The sequence below is a fragment of the Salvia miltiorrhiza genome, chromosome 1 (assembly GCF_028751815.1).
Source record: "Salvia miltiorrhiza cultivar Shanhuang (shh) chromosome 1, IMPLAD_Smil_shh, whole genome shotgun sequence".
Classification (NCBI taxonomy): domain Eukaryota; kingdom Viridiplantae; phylum Streptophyta; class Magnoliopsida; order Lamiales; family Lamiaceae; genus Salvia; species Salvia miltiorrhiza.
In genome coordinates this window covers 57,434,946-57,455,949 of record NC_080387.1, presented here as the reverse complement: position 1 = coordinate 57,455,949, position 21,004 = coordinate 57,434,946, and the positions used below count along the sequence as shown (strand labels likewise).

The 21,004-nt window shown below is 34.7% G+C and overlaps 3 protein-coding genes and 1 non-coding gene across 5 annotated transcripts; 2 read left to right on the top strand and 2 right to left on the bottom strand.

Annotated features, from left to right (window-relative positions):
• Positions 1–3,216: 3,216 nt before the first annotated feature.
• LOC131007429 (U2 spliceosomal RNA) lies at positions 3,217–3,412 on the bottom strand. The gene has a single exon (XR_009096130.1). It is a non-coding gene; the product is annotated as a U2 spliceosomal RNA (small nuclear RNA).
• A 3,554-nt stretch (positions 3,413–6,966) lies between these two features.
• Positions 6,967–8,840, top strand: LOC130997972 (amino acid transporter AVT1H-like). Its single transcript, XM_057923412.1, has 3 exons — positions 6,967–7,288; positions 7,434–8,035; positions 8,127–8,840. The coding sequence occupies exons 1-3, from the start codon at positions 7,108–7,110 to the stop codon at positions 8,664–8,666; spliced, it is 1,323 nt and encodes a 440-aa protein (XP_057779395.1). The 5' UTR covers positions 6,967–7,107; the 3' UTR covers positions 8,667–8,840.
• LOC130997979 (15-cis-zeta-carotene isomerase, chloroplastic-like) lies at positions 8,817–13,196 on the bottom strand. Of its 2 annotated transcripts, XM_057923426.1 has the most exons (5): positions 12,840–13,196; positions 11,697–12,692; positions 10,633–10,779; positions 10,312–10,521; positions 8,817–9,374 (listed from the first exon to the last, which is right to left on the bottom strand). In XM_057923426.1, exons 2-5 carry the CDS (start codon positions 12,099–12,101, stop codon positions 9,039–9,041), a joined length of 1,098 nt encoding a protein of 365 aa, XP_057779409.1. In that variant the 5' UTR covers positions 12,102–12,692; positions 12,840–13,196; the 3' UTR covers positions 8,817–9,038. The 2 variants fall into 2 exon arrangements, with proteins under 2 accessions (XP_057779409.1, XP_057779402.1); XM_057923419.1 differs by lacking the exon at positions 12,840–13,196 and having other exon boundaries at positions 11,697–12,751.
• Positions 13,197–18,095: 4,899 nt separating this feature from the next.
• LOC130997963 (CRIB domain-containing protein RIC4-like) lies at positions 18,096–20,905 on the top strand. The gene is made up of 3 exons (XM_057923402.1): positions 18,096–18,535; positions 19,030–19,158; positions 20,591–20,905. Exons 1-3 carry the CDS (start codon positions 18,415–18,417, stop codon positions 20,794–20,796), a joined length of 456 nt encoding a protein of 151 aa, XP_057779385.1. The 5' UTR covers positions 18,096–18,414; the 3' UTR covers positions 20,797–20,905.
• Positions 20,906–21,004: the final 99 nt, after the last annotated feature.

Genomic DNA, 21,004 nt, shown 5'->3' with positions numbered 1-21,004 from the left:
AAATCAAATTAATATGCGCAATTTAAACTAATAAAGTGCGCATAGTTCTACAATACAAATCAAATTAATAATGTATGCTGAAATCAATTAATATGCGCATAGTAGTAGAACTATGCGCATATTATTGGCGCATAGTTCTACTATGCGTATATTAATAATGTATGTTGAAATCAAATTAATATGCGCAATTTAAATTAATAAAGTGTGCATAGTTCTACAATGCAAATAAAATCAATTATGCGCATAGTGCTGAAATCAATTAATATGCACAAAAGTAACTTCACTTTGTCAGGCACATGTTCCGAAGTCATATATAGGAAATGGTGAAGGAATATGCAAGTACCAAAAGAAATAGTTAAATATTGAAATGGATATGGGGTGAATTGTTTGAAAAAAGTGGGTATAGTATGAATATAGGTTGAGAGAGTTGTGTATTATTGTATATTGCCACTTTAAAATATGCACTTTGCCATTTAACATAAACTTCGACTGTAGTTTGTAGAAGTTTAGAAAAAGTCACAAATTCATATGAACATTTACATGAACTTCCCCAAAACCCCATGTATACCTACAATTTATAAATTGTAAATGCTTCGATAGTTAAGAATTGCCATAAGCGAAACAATAGAGAAGTAGAGAAAAAAATTGTAGAAGTTAGGAATTCAATTGGTATTCCCGTTAGAAATTAGGCAAAATTAATATTTTTTTATTTTTGTAATATATTTATAAAATTATTAAAAATATCCATACATTTTTTGAAAATTTCAGGGGGTCAGTGACCCCCCTGGCTCCGCCCATGGTAAGAACGTTAATTTGATATATTTTAGGTAATATTTGTCTGATTTATTTAAATATTAAAACTTTAAAAAAGTTCTCTCATCGCCTCTTTTTTTGAATAAATCTAATTTTTATTATTTTTAAGTTTTTTTTACCTTTTCATAATATCAATTTTCCTTATTGTGATCTTTTTATATTTTTCAATATTCAACTAAAATTAAAATTTTTATTATATTTATAAATATGAATATTGAATTGATATCAATTTTATTTAAATATAAAAATGTTTATCTTGCATTGCACCGAGTGCAAACACAAGTAAACATTAAACTATCAATATAACAAAATTAATAGTCGTCATTTAATATAACAATTTTGGGCTCTTAAAATTTCAAATTGTATAATTAATAAAATTTTCATATTTAAATAGCATGAAACTAATTAAAAAAATCATGAAAATACGAATATATGAAAAGGGAAATATAACAATAAAATATGGTTATATAAATAAATCGTACGCATAATTAAATAAATATATATAATATTTTAAATTCTAATTTTAAGATATATTGCTAAATTTTTATTTTTAAATTCATATTAAAATTAATACAAGATTTTTTATTTTTAATTGCATTAAAAAATATTATATTTTAAAAATATTTAAATTTAAAATAATTATAATTAAACAATCATGTAAATTTTTTTTTGAACAAAATGGCATCTACTTATTTTTCTATCAATAAACGAAAACAAAATGAAAAAAAATATGATGTTCAATATTATAGATAAATTAAGCGAATAAAAATGAATTTTGATACTTTAAATAATTAATACTATAACTTATTCATTTAACATATGACCTTAAAAGAAAAAATAAAACCCAAAGAATAAGAAGATAAAAAAATTACAATTCACAAATACATCGTCAAATTTATTAAGGGTAATTTTATACATAGCCCCCAAATTTCTTATCATAGCCCCTTATTAAAAAATATAATTAAAATATTAATAAATATACACTTTTACCCCTACATCTCTAAATTTGAAATTTCAATAACTAATCCCACAAACATTACTACAGCAAATATGCATAGCCACGTTTCCTAAAAGAAATTGTATAGCCCCCACATTTGAAGGGAGAAACAAAAGAAAAAAAAAAGAAAAACTGTGACTTCAATTTGATTTAATCGTCAGATCAGATAGTCAGGAGGTGGAGGCGGCGCCACTGGCAAGGAGAAGGAGGATAGCGTGGCGAAGTCTGCTTCAATTTTTTGGAAGGGGGCTATACATTTGTTGTAGTTAGCTTAAGATACATTCTCTTTCTCAGCCTCTTCGCTGTCGTCGCATCGACGGCGCCGCTGTTGATGGAGGTCGACACCATGTTTCTCCCTTAATATCTCTCTCCCTTTTTGACCCTCTGCTGGAATTCACCGCCCCTCGTCGTCTGCCGCCCCTCGCCGCTCAGCCATGAACCGCCTCGCTACTCCGCGAGTAGCCGCCGTGTCAACGCCCTTCACCCTCTCTCTTTCGGCCGGCAGGAACGGCCGCCACCGCCGCCTACGCGTAGATAGCAGCACCACCCAACCGCTGTCTCCCTTTTCCTAATCTAGCGTCGATGTCGCTCCTGCTTCCTCTCCATCGACCGCTGTGGCGCATGTAGCGCCCGAGGATGGCGTCCAGCCGCCCCCCTTCGTCTCTCTGGCTCGGCAGTACCCATTCACCCAAATTTTCTTTCTGTTCTTTCTTTTCTTATTGGAAGAGAAGCGTTTATGCTGTAGTTTTCCTAACATTTGGAATTAATTATTAAATTTGAGGCTGTGGGGGTAAAAATGGATATTTAATAGTTTAGTTATACTCCCTCCGTCCCGCCCAAGATGCTACATATTCCTTTTTGGGCCGTCCCAACGAAGATGCTACATTTCTATATTTGGCAAAAATAAGGAATTTAAACACTTAATTAACACTAATTAAGTATTTCTTTATTACATTCTCTCTCCTACTTTATCACTTTATTACCTTCTCTCTCCTACTTTATCACTTTATTACCTTATCTTTTCTTACTTTATATTACTTTCTATCTCCTACTTTATCACTTTATTACTACACACTTAAAACATTAATCTACAACTCCTTAAATCCCGTGCCGAAGAGCAAATGTAGCGTCTTGGCACTTTATTACTACACACTTAAAACATTAATCTACAACTCCTTAAATCCCGTGCCGAAGAGCAAATGTAGCGTCTTGGCCGGGACGGAGGGAGTATTTTTTAACGAGGGGCTGTAGTGATAAATTTGGAGGCTACATATAAAATTACCCATTTATTAACTATAAAATTGACATCAAATTTAAAATCTTAAACATCATTTACTTAAAAAAATGGTTAGAATCGATTGTGTCAGTAAAAGTACTCAAAGATACCAATTTAAACTTAGAATTGGGTGGGGTGCGCCAGGCCCATGCAATAGTGCAACGCAAAGGCGACGCGCGAAGACCCAGATAGCAAGCTATCTTTATGGGCCTTCCCCCTCAAGAAATAAATTTAATATCGTGTGGGCCGATGGCCCACATATCAGATATTAAACTGATAAGAACAGATACTACACTTGATCTTAGCCAAAAGGCCGAGAAAGGTATGCTTAATTATGTCTTGCTTCTGGATTTTTATGCTCATCCTTTGAGTGCGTGCTATCTTCCAGCTTTCGATGTGGGAAATTTATCCATCTCTGTTAGAAGATTTCTGATTCAATAAATTTCGAAATAATTTTTCTCAACTCTTGTTACAGATAAATCAGACTGAAATACACCCACAAAAATAGAGAATACTCTCAACTCAAGTGGACCTCATCTCCACAAATCTTATTCTTATACTTCTTCTTTCTTTCTTTCTTCTTCCTTCTTCTTTTTATCACAATTGAAGATCTCTGATCGGCGCAATCGCTATTATCGCCTTGATGTTATATATTGATTCTTATTCAGTAAAGATCTCTATCATCTTAGGTTATGCAAGACTCCATCAATATTTTATCGAGTTGTATATCATACTCTTTTTAATGAATTTTAATGAAACAATACTAATACAAGGAGAATGTTTTGTTTTTTAAATTTTGAGCGCAATACATGTTATATAATATTAAGGATTGTTATAAAAAAAATAGCTCGAACTTTGATCTAATGGTGACTTTTTAGTTCGAACTTATAAAAATTATCAATATAGCCTGAATTTATCCGTGTTATTTAGAGATGTCAAATGGTACGGGTCGGGCCAGCCCGGCCCGAACCCACTGGGCTTTCGATTTTTTTGGGCCGGGTCGGGCCAGCCCGAAATTGGATCGGGCTACAAAATTCTAGGCCCAGCCCAGCCTCTCTCGGGCCATCGGGCTAAACCGGCCCATAATTTTTTAATATTATTTTTTTTACAAAAATAATAAAAAATAATTTAAATTAAAAAAATAACTCAAATTTAAATTAATAAACTTGGGCTCTTATATCTTAATTTCGGCACAAACACCTCAAATTTGAGCTAGAATACACCATATTCTGCATTGCTGCTCTACATAAATGGAGCAATTAAAAATTCATAACAAATGATGTATTTAATTATTGCATTATTAATCGACAAGATAGTTCTCATAAAAAAATAAAAATCATAAATCATATCATTGTTAAATATAAATAAACATGAATTAAATTTTGTTTTTGTAATCCAGCTTGAGATAATTTAGTCTTTTAAAGTTTCCTTAATGTATATAAATATAATTAATATATATATATATATATATATATATAAATGGGCGGGCCAAAAAAGCCCAAAAACCCCGGGCTTAAAAGCCCGAAACTCTATAAGCTCGACGGGCCAAAAACCCCGGGCTTTTAGGCCCGATTTTTTTTGGGCTCTATTTTTTTAAGCCCAGCCCGCCTCCTAACCCGGGCGAGCCGGGCCGGCCCATCGGGCCGGGTCGATTTTGACATCTCTAGTGTTATTCATCTTATATCCCGAGTCAAAATTTCACTCGGAAATATCATTATTTCACTTAAGAGTTCAAATTTTAATCTTATTTAAAATCAGACATTTAAGAGCTGATGTAGATTGTGGATAGGGGTGGAAAATCGGGTACCCGCGGGTACCCTACCCGCAAAATGCGGGTACCCGCGGGACGAAAACTGCCGAAAACGGCACCCTCACCCGACCCTCTTCCCCAATGCGGGTACCCGAATACCTGCAGCGGATACCCGCTGCGGGTATGAGGGTACCCTCACAGTCCCGCGATTTTTTTTTTAATTGTAATTTTGCGGGTTTTTGGTCTCGCTGGAGGGTATTTCGTCCCGCGAGAGGGTATTTTGTCCCGCATTTCACAAAAAAAATTGAAAATATCCTTTCTATTTCATCGATTATCCATAAAACCTGTGATGAATAAAATTCCTAATATTATTAAATAAAATTATTTAATTTTATTTTTAAATTTTGGTTAATTGGTTTAATTCCTAATATTTATTGGTTTAATTCCTAATATTATTAAATAAAATTCCTAATATTATTGGTTTAATTTCCTAATTGGTTTAATTCCTAATATTATTAAATAAAATTCCTAATATTTATTGGTTTAATTCCTAATATTATTGGTTTAATTTCTAATATTTATTGGTTTAAGTCCTAATATTTATTGGTTTAATTCCTAATAAAATTGGTTTAATTCCTAATATTTAATTTTGGTTAATTGGTTTAATTCCTAATATTATTAAATAAAATTATGTAATTTTATTTTTTAAATATTTATTGCGGGTATGCGGGTACCCGCGGGTATACCCGCGGGTACCCGCGGGTATACCCGCGGGTACCCTCTACCCGCGATTTTTGAGGATGCGATACCCGCACCCGACCCTCCACCCGAAGTTTGCGGGTATCGGGTACCCGATACCCGCGCGGGTATCGGGACGGGTGAGGGTATACCCGATACCCGCAACCCGATTTTCCACCCCTAATTGTGGATAATACAAAATTTAATGTAAACTTTTATTATTTGTTTAAATTGTCACGCCAACTTCCAATGAGGCATGTCACCTATCAGTTGGCCAAAATTTTGATTCGGACTATAAAATAAACAATGCATATATAAAAGTTCATGCTATATTTATAATTTTTATAAATTTGGGGTAAGGAGATCACCATGTCATGAGATCAAAGTTTAAGCCTATTTTTAAATGAACAATGCGTATAAGGACTCGATGACATGTATATTGGCATTTTCTAGTAGGAAGAGCCTAATGGAATAATAACCAAATTTCCAACTAAGGAATCAACCAGATTGGGTATTTCTCCCATAAGGCAGGAGAGATGTTCGATTCTATAGAAATCATTTGGCATCGGATTATTTATGATGCAATTATATAACATTGGAATCTCCAACATAGTATACATGTTATATCAAATGGGAATAACTTCTACCTCAGGGCTTTATCAGCTTTATGAGTACTAATTTTAGGTCTATACTTGAGGAAATTATACATAAAAAATGAAACAAGTTTCTGTGAATGAAAAAAACGAACAGAAAATAAATTTAAGTACCCACCTTTAACTTCGATATTAAAAATATATATATGCATATATGTTCCCCCTGTCAAAACGATTTAAATAAAGAAGTAAATAAAGAGGGAAGAAACAGTATCATTTCCTTAACACAGACTACTGGAACGATGGAATAAAGTTAATTTGGTTGCGAGAACCAGGTGCCTTGGAATCTCTGAAGCCAATTTGTTCAATTTGGCAACTTAACTTCATATAAGATCCTGTTTCCAATTAATATCCAAGTAATGGAGCATAAAATTTTATCTACATTTGGTTGTTAATGAACCAAGCTGAGCTGAATAGTCTCAATATTTGAGCTCTGCTCGAGCTTTTGTTTTATTGATAAGTTCGGCTCGCCAACCAATAACTGAATCTGAGTTTGGTTCGAGCTCAATTCGTGTGATATTCAATAATGTCATATATATTCAAGTTTGAGCTTGAGTTCGTCTCGTCTGATAGTTGTATAAGGCTCGAAAAATGAATTATAAGATTATCGTACGTAAACAAAATCCAACATATATATAACATAGCCTTACACACCGTAGAATATCCTCACGTCATGGAATAGAATTTTACCCAAAAAGTTGGAAGATGCAATCCTCAGAAAATAAATATTGTACGCCACAAAGATTATATTTTTTTTAGAGTCGAATTATTGAATCTTGTACAACCCATATAAATACGCACACACATTACCTTCACCTTCAACCATATATACAAATATCAATTTCTTCCATTGTATTTCGCTCTATACTTGAACCAAACAATGACGGCCAGGATTTGGGAATCCCAAGAGGAAGCCGGTGAGAAAGCTGCGGCGGAGGAGCGACCGAGCACCGTGGGCGACGAGGAAGAAGATGAGAAAAGTGCAGTTAAGACCCATGCAGATGATCGAACCACCGGCTCTTTTCTTCATGCAGTCATCAACATGGTTGGAATGCTCATTGGTAACTTCACTAGTTTCCTCATTAGAAGATAGCCTGTTTTTCTCATCAAGATCATGTTGTTGTGCCAGCTGGTTTAGGACAAAATTTTAGTATTTTTTGAGTTTGGTTGAGATTGATGAGCTAACTCCGACACATGTTGTTGCAGGTTTGGGACAACTATCAACTCCCTATGCCTTGGAAAATGGAGGATGGGCATCAACATTCCTCCTAGTAGGGCTTGGAGCAGTGTGTGCCTACAGTTCTTGCCTTCTGGGGAAATGCATGCACAAGAACCCTAAATCAAGAGACTACAAAGACATAGGAAATGAGGCATTTGGTTCAAAGGGAAGAATCATAGCTACTACTTTCATCTACCTAGAGATTTTCATGGCCCTTGTCTCCTACACCATCTCACTCCACGACAACCTCGCCAACGTCTTCGCCACCTTCACTTTGAACTCGCCTCATCTATCCGCGTCTCAGCTGCTGGCGCTCATAGCCGTCCTCGTTGCCCTTCCGAGCCTGTGGCTAAGGGATCTTTCCTCAATCTCCTTCCTCTCGACCGCTGGCATCCTCCTGTCTCTCGTCATCTTCTCCACTGTGGCCTACACCGCCATCTCTGGAGCCGTTGAAGCTCACCGTTACATTCCAGTCCTGCACCTCAACAAAATTCCTGCAATTTCGGGGCTCTATATCTTCAGTTTTGCTGGTCATATAGTCTTCCCCAATCTATACAATTCCATGAAAGATCCTTCCAAATTCACCAAGGTATGTGTGTCAAACTTCCATGATGATCAAATCTGTATATATATAATGTTTCTGCAAATCTTATGACATTATGGTGAATAATAATGTATAGGTATCCATTGTGAGCTTCTCAATGGTGACAGTGCTGTACACAACATTAGGATTCATGGGAGCCAAGATGTTTGGCCCTCAAGTGAATTCACAAATCACTCTGAGCATGCCTCACAATCTCATCGTCACAAAGATCGCTCTGTGGGCGACAGTGCTCACGCCCATGACAAAATACGCGCTTGAATTCGCGCCTTTTGCCATGCAGCTCGAACAAAGCCTTCCCCCCTCGATCAAATCAAGAACACGGATGATCATACGGGGGACAGTGGGCTCGATTCTACTGCTCATCATACTCGTGCTCGCCCTCTCCGTGCCATACTTCGAGCACGTTCTCAGCCTCACGGGCTCCCTAGTCAGTGTCGGAATTTGCGTAATCTTTCCATGTGCTTTCTACACCAAGATATTCTGGAGACAAATTTCGACACCTCTGCTGCTGCTCAATCTCATTCTCATAACATTTGGTGTGATTTTGGGAGCATTCGGAACCTTTTCATCTTCAAGATCTCTCATCAGAAGTTTACAGAGAGGGCATACATCCTAATCGCGCGCGCACACACACATGGATGGATATATGTGTGTTTTTCTTGGATTTTATATAAGAGCTGTAGCTTCTCTTATGTTCAACCCTTAAATAAAGATTGAATGTAATGAGGAAATATGTATCAAGTACACAAACAAAACAAATGAATAGTTGCAAGAAATTAATTCTGTATTAGGCTAACTGTTTAGTGTTTTACTACACATTTGAATGATCTATGTTTCATTTGTTGATAAACCTCCTTATTTAATACTCGTCCGTTCGACAAATACAAACCATGCTGCAGTTATCTAAACACTTGCAAAATGCTCCAGCCGGGAACAGTATCATGAAACCGAGACTTACTCTTGCGGAGGAAATATACAGCAGGCGAAGCTACCAATGAAGACGAAAACTGGCGGCCTGCATAAGTGGGTGAGCAAAGTACGCCCCCAACGTCAATCCTGTTATTGATATATATGGCAGCCGGAGGAATTCCTTGTAGTAATCTTCTGGTAGCTTCTGGCGCCCATCGAGAATAGCAGCAAATGGGATTACACTAGTTCTACTCTTAACAGCTTCAAAAGCTTCACCATATCGTATGGCCAATCTCCGGTCTCCATTCCAAACACCAAACAGATGGTGCGCAATCAAACCCACAGAAGCTGCGGCTGCAACTGAATTCCCGATCCAAATTGTGTGAGCAAGACACCAGATTACTTGCCCAACCATCTGAAGAAAGCAAGCAAAATTAGGGAACAGAAAAGGGCTATCAGACTCAATGTGAACATGAGGTTTGCATACTGTGCTTATAAATAATGCACCGATCTTTAAATGTCTACTGGAGGTGAAATCAGATGATAGACAACATGAATATGTTCGTGTTCAAATTTACATGAGAATCAAGAGTGATGTTTTCATCTTCAAGAATCCGTACATACTAAGACAAGGTGTTCAAATTTACATCAGAATCAAGAGTGATGTTTTCATATTCAAGAATACGTACATACTAAGACAAGGTATAAATAAGAGAACAACAGTAGATTTGATCTTACAAATTGGTTATTAAATTTCAACTCATATCATGGTTAAACAATTTAGACACTGATAACTAAAATTGTATTCAAGTTTGAAATATTAAAAACACTTGTAAACTTAAAATTTTGTGTCAAGATACTAACTATATGCGCATTTGGAGAAGGAAAAAATGAATCAGCAGCAATTGTTCATTATCCACAAATAACACCCAAATTTGCAAGTTCCACACAACTTTTAAGACGTTCCAATTACATTCCCAAATATTTCAGTGGTTAAGTAGCACATGTCGAACAAACTTCCTTAATAAATTGGGGATGTTGTTATTGCAAAAAGTTAAAAGGTGATGCTGTCATTACAATGTTTTGTTAGTCAAGTGAAATTTGCAAATTTGGATACATATTGTATTATTTGCAGCAATTAACCCTAAGACTTTTTATCATTACATAATAGATACTATTTCCCAAAGTTAATTCACAATTGCACAATTTGAATTCCCTGCCTAGTGTTTTCTCCAGAGACAGCATGCAGCATCTAAATTTTTTTTATCAGTATGTAATAATAGTGTAGCTGGAACCAATGTTCCACAGGACACGAACCCCCCAAAAAAGATCTGGTTGTGACAGTTACATACCTGTGGGTGCCTAGTTATTCTCATTATTCCAGTTTCCCAGAGATGCATCTTGGGCTTGTCAACTGCTGCAACCTCTAACAAGTTGAAAGTCGAAGGATAAAGGAAAAAGAAGGAAACGAAGTTGGCGAACCAAAGAAGCTCATGTAGTCCAGGAACACCCTGAAGTTGCCATAACTGCACACCATCATATCTGTGGTTGATGAAATAAACCTGTCGCGAGATTAAGATTACCAAATAAAGCCAGCATCCATAGAAACCAAGCCAAGGATGTACAATCTATAAGCAGTAAACTATAACTATAATATATGGTTAGGAACTCACAACAGTACTAACAGCTAACGGAAGAGATACCCCCGCAAATAATACACGGAATGCTCGTTCTCCAATGAGTTTCTCACCTGTGTCCCTGAGGCTAGCTAAGCCACTGTGAACCAGTGCAAATATGAGAATAAGAACCAACATGGCAACCTACATATAAAAACAGTGTTGACAACAATCAATATAAGTAATTACTGTTGCATTGCATCAGAGATAAGAGCACAAACTGATACTACTAGGCCATGACTTCATGTACTTGATAAGATTATCTTTCATGAGTCAGTTAGCAAGATTCAAGCTTTAGAGCTATTATCAACAGACACTACTTAATACAAAACATTCTTCCATATGTTCAACAACTCCAAAGCCAACAACATCCACCATCTTAGCGTCTGGTTTTTGAAGTCACAGTGGTGGATTCAAAATCAATGTAACTGGCCAATGAGTAAACTACGTTGCACGGAGCGAGCATGGTAAAGATGCACCACAGAGAAGGGGAGCTTTTGACTAACTTGTAATAGTGCAAAATAAATTAAACAAAATTAATCAAATACGTACACATAAACTCTAGCAACAACACATCTGGTACAATATCTTGAATCGGGTGAAACCATAAAGGTACCAATCTTTACCCGGTAATACTTAATATTTGAGTTTGTTATACAAACAGGACACGAAAGGAGTGTGTAGACAAGATAAGGACACGAACACAATAAGGCCAGAAACTAACCATTAATTTCGTGTGCGTTTGTGTCTTGTCAAAAATTGCCAACCTTACTAACATTAGGGCTTTAAACCTCATATAATTGTCATTTTGATCATAGCAATGTTTCAAGAAGTTCTGTACCATCAAACAAAAAGGGCAAATGTTGCCTGAATGGAAAATCCTCAATCCAAACAGAGTATATAACCTGCAAGACCCCACTAGCCTAAAACCATACGAAAATCAACATTCCAAAATAATATATCAACATTGAAATTCACGAGCAACAAATACGCCTTTCGCCGAATCAATCCGCATCGCAAAACACACAAAAATTAACACAAGAATCAACTCATGTTCGAACCTCGGGGCTGCCGGAAACGCTCGAAACAGCGTCGCTGAATACTTTACCGTAACCGGTGGAGTTGTCAATCCAAGCCACGTTGAGAATATAAAGCACGACGCCCAAAACCAGAGTGAAATAAACCCACGAAGAAATCTTCTGCTCGGACAAGACGAATTCGGCAGAATCCTCACCCACCAGCGGAGAAACATCACTTCTCTCGGCTTCAGTTTCCGCCACTCGCGCTAATACGAGTTTCCTGAGCTTTTGAGGTCCACCTGTAAAGTGGGATTTGAAGGGTCGGCGCAGGGAAACATTTTTTAGCTCGAAACAAGAGAATTTGGAGGTTATAGGAGGACGGAATTTGGGTTTGGGGAGATGAAGGTGTGGGGATAGAGGGTGGGAGAGTAGGATGGAGGTTGACATGTTGGTTGTGATCGAATTCGACTCCGCCCTCAAAAAATTGGGAGAAATTGAAGTGGGCGATGAGGAAATTGCATATGGAGGGAGGAGGGAATCAAAGGTTAGAGAGGCGTGAGTCGTGGTGGTTTTGGAGGTTAGTGCAATGCTGTTGCAGCATTGGCATTGCCGGGAAATCTTTTTGTTTCTTTTATCTTTTCTTTTTTGGGTGGGGTTTATCTCTACAAAATAAAAAATTAGTAGTATATTTTTAACTTTTTTTCTTTTTTCTTTTTTCAAGGATGTTTCACATTTATGTACTGTAATTTGGAAACCATGAACTCCCTCCCTCTCGCTTATAATTTCTCCGTTCTAAAAAAATAATCTTAGAAGAGAGTATGTGAATTTTAGTAAAAATAATTGAGTGTATAAATAAAAAATTATTAAAATTCTAGTGTTAATAATAATAATAATAATAAATAAATTATATTATAAGTGGAGAAAAGAATTCATCATGCGATACATTAAGTGTAAATAAGTTATGATGATGACCTCGAACGCCTCGTATGTGCGGCGATCCATTGCATGGAGCCGGCCTTTGATTGAGAAAGGAATTATCTGGAAAGTGGGAAATGGAGGCAATATTAGTAAACTTTGATTGCACAGAGAAACACTAATGAATGGCTAAGGGGCAAGAGGGTGGCAGATCTTATGGATGAAAATGGGGGCTGGAATGAAGAGCTTCTAGCATAAAATTTACTCCACCATGAGATTGAGGCTGTGCGACGCACACCTATTTGTGAACATGGAGGGGAAGATAGAATTTGTTGGCGCTACGAGCCGAAAGGGAACTTTTCCGTGAAGTCGGCATTTCTTCTTGCGATAGGGTTCTACAACACTCACCCCCACCCCCACAATAGCTCTGGAGACAAGAAGAACTGGAGCAGGCTTATTTGGAACAATACGCTGCCCCCGAACCCGAAGGTTAAAGTTTTCTTGTGGTGAGCTTTTAATAATATTATCCCGACTGAGGGTAACCTTAAGAGCCATCATGTGCCCGTGGCTGGAGGATGCAAGTCATGCTGGGACAGGTGGGGAACAACTGAACACGTAATCTTGTACTGCCCAAAGGTTCGTGATATTTGGAAGCCATCTTATTTTTGGTAGGCAGAGGGACTTTCACTTATGGAGATAGCAGCGACTATTTGGCAGGAGGGTGGTAAAGAAGATTATGAGCTGCGGTGTCTTCTCCTTTGGCAGACATGGGGCTATGTTTGCAAAGTTTTACATGAGGATGACAGGTCGAAAGAAGAACTATGTCGTGTGATTCTCGATCAATATATTGCTGCAAAACCGACATACACTTTTGAGAATTGCATGGGGTTAAAGCTTAGCAAGAAGACGTGGGAAAAACCAAGGAAAGGCTGCTTTCGGGTCGATGTGGACACACTTTTTGATAAATAGCAAAACGTTTTCGGAGCTGGAGTCATTATACGAGATGAGCACGGGAGAATAAAAGTTGCTGCTGCGAAAAGAATGAACTCGATGTCCAGCCCGCTGCTTGGAGAGATTATGGCAGTTGTTCAAGGTTTAGTTTTGAGTTTGGATCATAACATCACTCCAATCGTGCTTTTTACCGACTCGATGTTGGCTGCCCGAGTCATGGCGAATGAGGAAGAGGAGCAACTTTTTTTGCCTGCTGATATATGTGAAATTCTTAATTTTTCTAGGAAGAATTGTCTCATTTGTGTTTGTCATGTGTATCGGGAAGCAAATAGGGCGGCTCACGGCCTCGCCCAATTTGCTCGTTCATGTTAGGACTGTGCTACCTGGACTTCGAACTTCCCTAGATGGTTTAGAGATATTGTTTTGGATGATTGCTCCTAATTTATTTCAATGGGATTCCTCTTCAAAAAAAACGAAGTTATGATGATGACAATATTATGCACATCTCTTTGAGGCCAAATTTAATGAAACAAAGAGTTAAAATTGGTGAAGGGAAACTATCAAAGAAGAAAGGTAATACACTTGTGTCAATCTTGATGGCCTCGCCGTCGTCAGCATTGACAAAGTCAGCGCCGGTCAGCTTTGGTCAAAGTCAGTCTGGTCAAATTCAGCATTGTCTGGTCAACTCTCTCAAAGTTAGCATTGACTAATCAACTCTTCCAAAATCAACATTGATTGGTCAACCTTGCCAAAACCAGCGCCGATGACATATGACAATTCAGCTCCGAAATAAGACTATTGTAATGAGGCTTGGGCCCAACTGATTAAATGAATGATCCTTTTAAATTATGTTTTATTTGTAAACTATAAATAACATTTCTACTTGTAAATCAGGGGACTCTCTTTCTTTAGTAGCTCATAACTTGAAAATGTAAACTCTCTCGAATATAGTGAAATTCTCCGGCAAACCCCCCGTTGATGAAGATCTCGTGACCGAACCACATAAAATCCTTGTGTTCTTTATCGTTTTATTTAGGGTGTTAATTCTTACTTCACCAACTGACGTCGTATGTGGGAAATCTGAGCTAAGGTGTATATTAAAAACGAATAACTTTGAAAAAATTTATAATAAGTGGAGAAAAGAATTCATCGTGTGATAAAAAAGAGTTAATAAGTAGATATATTACATTTTATGTGAATTTTATTTGATGTAGATGTCCCGCCTGCGTGCGGGTTGATTATTTGATTATATATACCTCTTGTAATTCTAAAAAAAATGGAAAAAAGTAGATATATTAAGTGTAAATAAGTTATGAGATACTCCCTCCGTCCACTAATTCAAGGCCTTCTTTCCTTTTTGGGACGTCCACCAACTCAAGGCCTATTCATTTTTAGTAAGTTTTTATTTATATTTAATTGATGGGTCCCAAAACAATACACTTTTTCTCCATTCAACTAATAAACAATATATTAATTGTGGGTCCCTTTCTCCACTCAACTAATAAAAATACACTTTTTCTTAAAACCCGTGTTTTGCTACTTAGGTCATGAATTAGTGGACGGAGGGAGTATTATCCAAAATAGAAAAAAAAAATAAAAAATAAAATTGGGCGTCCCAAAATGACAAAAAAAAACTATTTTTGAAGAGAAATGGAGTAATAATAGAATCTTACGTGCATTTTCAAATTTCAATATTTTAAAACCTCTCAACTCTACTTCATTTGCGATCATTCTTATTATAAAAAAAAATTAAATTATATATATATATATATATATATATAAATATATATATATATATATTTTCAATAGTGCATTCAATATATCACCTTAATTAGTTAATGTGCTTACATGACATTATTTGTATTCTCCATTTTTATTTATCTTATGCTCTTATTATATAGTACATTTTTTATTTTAATTTATTTACTAAAAGAGTTATTTGCTTAGTAATTTTCATTTCATATTTTCTTTTTCAAAGCTTTGTAATGTATTAACTAATTATTTAGTGGTTGAATGTAAAATTTATCACATTAATAAGAAAATAATTAAAAATTATTTAGTGACTTTCAATTTATTTTTACTATTAAATTCGAGTTTGAAACATGCATGATGTATAGATAATTTTTAATTTATGTTAAAATTGATAAGAAAATAATTTTAAAAAAATTACTTGATGATAACTTTTTTCAATCAGCAATAATTGTTAGGGGTGAGCAAAAAATCAGAAACCGAATAACCAAACCGATCCAAACCGAAATTTTAAAATATGGTTCGGTTTTTTCGGTTTTTCGGTTCGGTTCGATTTTTTTTTCCATAAAATTTCGATTTTTCGGTTCGGTTCGGTTCGGATTTTTTAAAACCGAACAAAACCGAAAAACCGAATTATATTTATAATATATATATATAAAATATATATATATATATATATATATATATAATATTTTAATTATAATTTTATAATATCTAACTTCTAATATTTTTTTAATTTTATAATTTTTTTTTGGAATTTTCGGTTTTTTTTTCGAAAATTTCGGTTTTTTTGGTTTTTTTTTCGAAAATTTTGGTTTTCTTCGGATTAATTCGGTTTTTCGGTTCGGTTCGGTTTTAATTATAAAAATTTCGGTTAATTCGGTTCGGTTTGTTCGGTTAATTCGGTTCGGTTCGGTTTTTTTTATAAACCGAACTAAAATATGGTTTGGTTTGGTTTTAGCAAAAACCGAACCATATAACCGAATGCTCACCCCTAATAATTGTACCTTAAATGTTACAACTAGGCGAATTTTGTTACCTCTCATCTTATCCCGTATTTAGAATTTAATATTCTCCACTTCTCACTAATAACATCTCAAATTTATTTTTGAATTATCTCATGTACAATTATTCAACCTAGAAAAGGAAATATATTAAATTATTAAGATCATTCCTTCAATTTGCGTGCCTCATTTTCACTTTATACTCATTTTCTTTTTTTAATTGAGTTTAAAAATACTACTTTATTGTTGAAATTCACATTCCTTAATTTGCATGTGCCATCCATTTGGGCCGTTATAAATGATACGAAAAAAGTACAATTATTACAATTTTCTTAAATAAGATTCTTCAATGTAGTACAAACTTCAATCTGATATGTATTTTAATTAAATATCAATAATTATGTTTGAATATACATGTGGAGACCCACTGTATACATTCCTTTTTAGGTTCCTCCCACTTTTCTTATAGGTGTACATATTTCTGTTAAATTAATTTTTTTCTAGAGGAAGTATCCAACATTGATGGTAATACCATGCTTTGGAATTAGGATATTGTCCCATGAAAAGATTACAAGTAACATATATCTTCACGTGTGTAGATAGAAAAAAATAATGGTGGCAATTGTGTTTTTCAGAATTTAAATTTAAAATTTCAAAAAGTTAATTTTTATGTGATTTTGTTTTTATTGCGATTGAATTTAGTACATTGTTTTTCGGTGAAGAATTTACGAATAATCGTAATTTTTTTTTCTTATTACAACTCTTCACGTTGAAAGAGATCTTCATGGGCTCAATTCTTTTGGACTCATTGTGGGCCCTAAAAGTAAACAAATGTGTTAACTTGGGCGGGCTGTTGAATATATTTTGGTTCAAAATAATTTAACATTTTAAGAGGAAAGAAAACATTTTTGACTAGAAAAAAAATATGCTCTTTCGAATAAAAATATTGTTGGTTGAAATAGGATTTGAGTTTGACTCTTAAGTAAATGAACATGAAAAATAATAGTTTGATGTACATGCTCAAATAATCATCAATTGCTAAAGACACGATTTATGGAATTTAAAAAGATAATTACTGTGTCTGAGCACTTTTTGAAAGTGCTTATTGAAGTACAGTCAGTTTTGTAGCCTATTAAACTTTTTTTTTCTTTTTTTTTATATTTTTTCTCATTTTTTCAAATCACACTATGTCAATTTGCCTGCTAATAATCTGTACTGATAGATGATTCAATAACAGCTTGCTTTTTGCTTTATTATCAAAGCAATAATTAATATGCAATGATTGTTTGTACCATCAAATTTCTTAAATTCGATGAAAGGATCGACCAAAATGTAGGATGGTCCTTCATTCCAAGAGTAGATAAATCTGCCACTACAAGAAGATAATGTTTGTGAAAGTGAAAAATCTTTTTGCAATTTCATCTCATGCTAGCTAGCTATATATAGGAGACTGGACACACCTTTGATTATAACGTACACAATTAAAAATTATGGCACCTTAAAATAATTTATCTAATACTAATTACTATAATGTGTCTGATTTGGACTCGAAATCCAATAATTATTTGTAACAAGAGTAGTTTGAATGTATTAGCAGTTGCTCTGGGCTTTCTATTTGAAGCACATCAAATTCAATGCATAAAACAAATCAACCACGTTCAATTCCAATCTTCCTTGCTTTACACTTCTTAGCGACACGAAGCCATGCAACACTATTGGACGAGAGAGAGAGAGACTTAGCATTGAAGAGAGGGTGGTCCCACCCCAGCATAAATATACTAAAATGAAGAGGGAAAAAACTGAATAAGGAAAGCATTAGGAGAAATGATAGAAAGTAGGTTAATGGTGGGGTCAAAAATAAATAATTCGACAAATGAAATCAGCAAACAGTAGGTTGAGTTGTACAGATTAACTCTCTAACTACTTCATCCAACCCACTTAACACCATAATAATGCAGCCTCCCAAACCTCATCCTTTAATTTCATGTGATTTAATTTCCACAAATGAAATCATTTTATCTTCTTCATCACGCACACGCACACATATAGCAACCTATTAATCTAGCTCACTATTAGAACCGGATTTTGCTGCAGTAGAGATTTCATTTCATCCACATATAAATCTCATATTTAGGAAGTTAATGATAATGAGAGGTAGATTTGTGCTCATTCCTTTCTCCATCCGCTGTGATTCTGAGTCAAGCGTTGCTCTCGCCGTCTCCGCCGCCGCCACCACCACCTCTCCTAAACAATCCAAAACCAGTATGCTCTCTCTCTCTCTCTCTCAAGCTTTCTGCGGATGTAGTGGAATTACTTAATTAATATACATTTTTTTTAAGAAACTTATAAATTATAGAAATAATCAGGTTGCACTTATCGACGTGAATGTAGATTTTTCTCGTTATGTAATATTCACATATTTAATTATTGATGCTTATTGCAACTTAGTATATTTGATGAAATTAATTGCTTATTTATAAAATAAAAATCACATTGTCTCTCTCACACCCAGAAACTCACGTATAATATATACGTCCCTGTTTCTGAAGAAAACGTGATATTTTTTATTTTTTATTTTTTTTTAGGGGTAGAAGTCGTGAAAGTTAATTACTACATATTTACATGGCATTTTGTTACTGCTTATCCACTAAATTAACGTGTCATATTATCAAATTGTGTCATGAAAATTTCATTCAAGTAATTTTCTCATCAATTCATTTATTTTTTATTAAACCATTTGGTTGTTTGTTTTGCAGGAGGAATTAAGAGTGGCGAGGAGAACTTGAAAATGAATAATATTAAAAATCAGACAATTTCAAAAGCGACATTATCTGAAGGGCTACACAGATTAATCAGATGCGTCAAGAGTTTCTCTCAATTCTTCGGTAAGTTTTACCCTCTCCTAAATTCAAAATTTTCCTATTTCACATATTTTAATTTAATGTCACATTTTAATTTTAAATTTTTTGAAGAAATATCACATTTTAATTCTTAGGGAAAATTCTTATAATTTTTTCCTCGGAAAGTTTTTATCAGAATTTAATTGAGTTATAATTAAAAAAAAAGCAAAATCTGTAGGTTCATAGAATTATGTAAGTAATTTAGTAGAGTATACAGACACGTAGCTAGGATTAATAGGTATAGGTGGCAATTTGAGAGTTAAATTAGTTAGGTGTCGAATATTCTTGAAATTCATCCATAAGTGAGTTTGGGCGAGTTGGTGAAAGTTTAGCAAAACTCGTGGCCTATAATTTGTCGTTAGTAAATTATTCGTTTTTGGGAACCATGATACCAAACCCAACAAACACAACACGAACCTAATAAATGCTCCTATCCTATGCAAGTACCTAAGTCTTTCGATATTTAATTAATTATACATATAAATTTCTGTTTTGTCAGAGCTACAATTCACGCACACTCGCACACATTAATCCGACTTATTAATCGGAGAGGGAGCGCCCGACGTGCTTTGTTATCTATTTGTTCATTTTGGAAGAATCAATATTCACACATATTAAACGAAGGGTGCATCTACTCTAAAATGAGTTTTTATTATTTTTTCACTATTTGTATAAAAATAATAATTCTGGGTAGCTTGGATAATTTTCTCTTACATCTCCTTTTCATTTTCTCTCGAATGTTGAATTAATAGGTAGTGGTGTGAAAATATTATTCACTAGCGTGTCACTGTTGTAACTTTTTTTCCCCTTACATTAGTACTCCCTAAAAATTGTGATTCAATAGACATGACACATATTTTAAGAAAAAGTGTGATAATTGTGTTTAAATGGAGATTAAATCTCATATTTTTTTTTGAAAAATAGTGAAATTAAATGAGAAGTTTGTGGAGTCATTTTCAAATAAAGAAAATCACAATTTTCGTAATAATATAGTAATAAATTCACAATTTTCGGGGATAGAAATTATGTTTTACAAATTCGGCCCTAAAGTATGCATGTTTACAAATTATGTTTAATGCTTTTGATAATGATAGCTTAGTACCTAATAAATTGATTCCTTCGTTTCAAATCTTGAATGTACCCACTTTTTTCTACTGAAAAGTCGCGTTGACAGTAGAAAATCTTCAAAAAAGCAATTAATCATATTAATTTATTCGAGTATAATTTCTACGCATATTTTATGTTGCCACCACGGGCCCCTCCTACATTAGAAAATGTGTCATTATTGAAAGTACTCAAAAAAAAAACTCGAATTGGAAAGTGATATTTATTGGAGAAACAAATACGGCCATATTTAGGCAGTTGAGAGTTTTATAAATTTATTTGTAATTGATGAGTTTAAGTTTGTGATGAGTAGTTTACAAGGAAGAAATGGGGCAGATGGAAGAGGAGATGGAAATAGGGTTTCCAACAGACGTGAAGCACGTGACGCACATAGGGTTAGATGGATCCACGAGCGTTAATAACTCCGTTCTCAAAGCTACCGAAATTCTTTCATTTCCTTCAATGTCTTTGCAGCAATTTGAACTTGCCATGGCTGCACAATCCACTACTCCTCTTTGACCTTTTATTACCTTGTGTTGTGTTGTATCACTTCATTTTTTTCATTTTCCATGTGTTCGACGATTCTTAATTTTATGCATCTTATATATATATATATTTATCTTTATCATATTCCTAGCTACTCGATGTTACATTACTCACACAAAACTTATTACTAGTATTAATGAATCAAGACCTCAAATTTTATTGTCTACTTCTGTTCAATGAA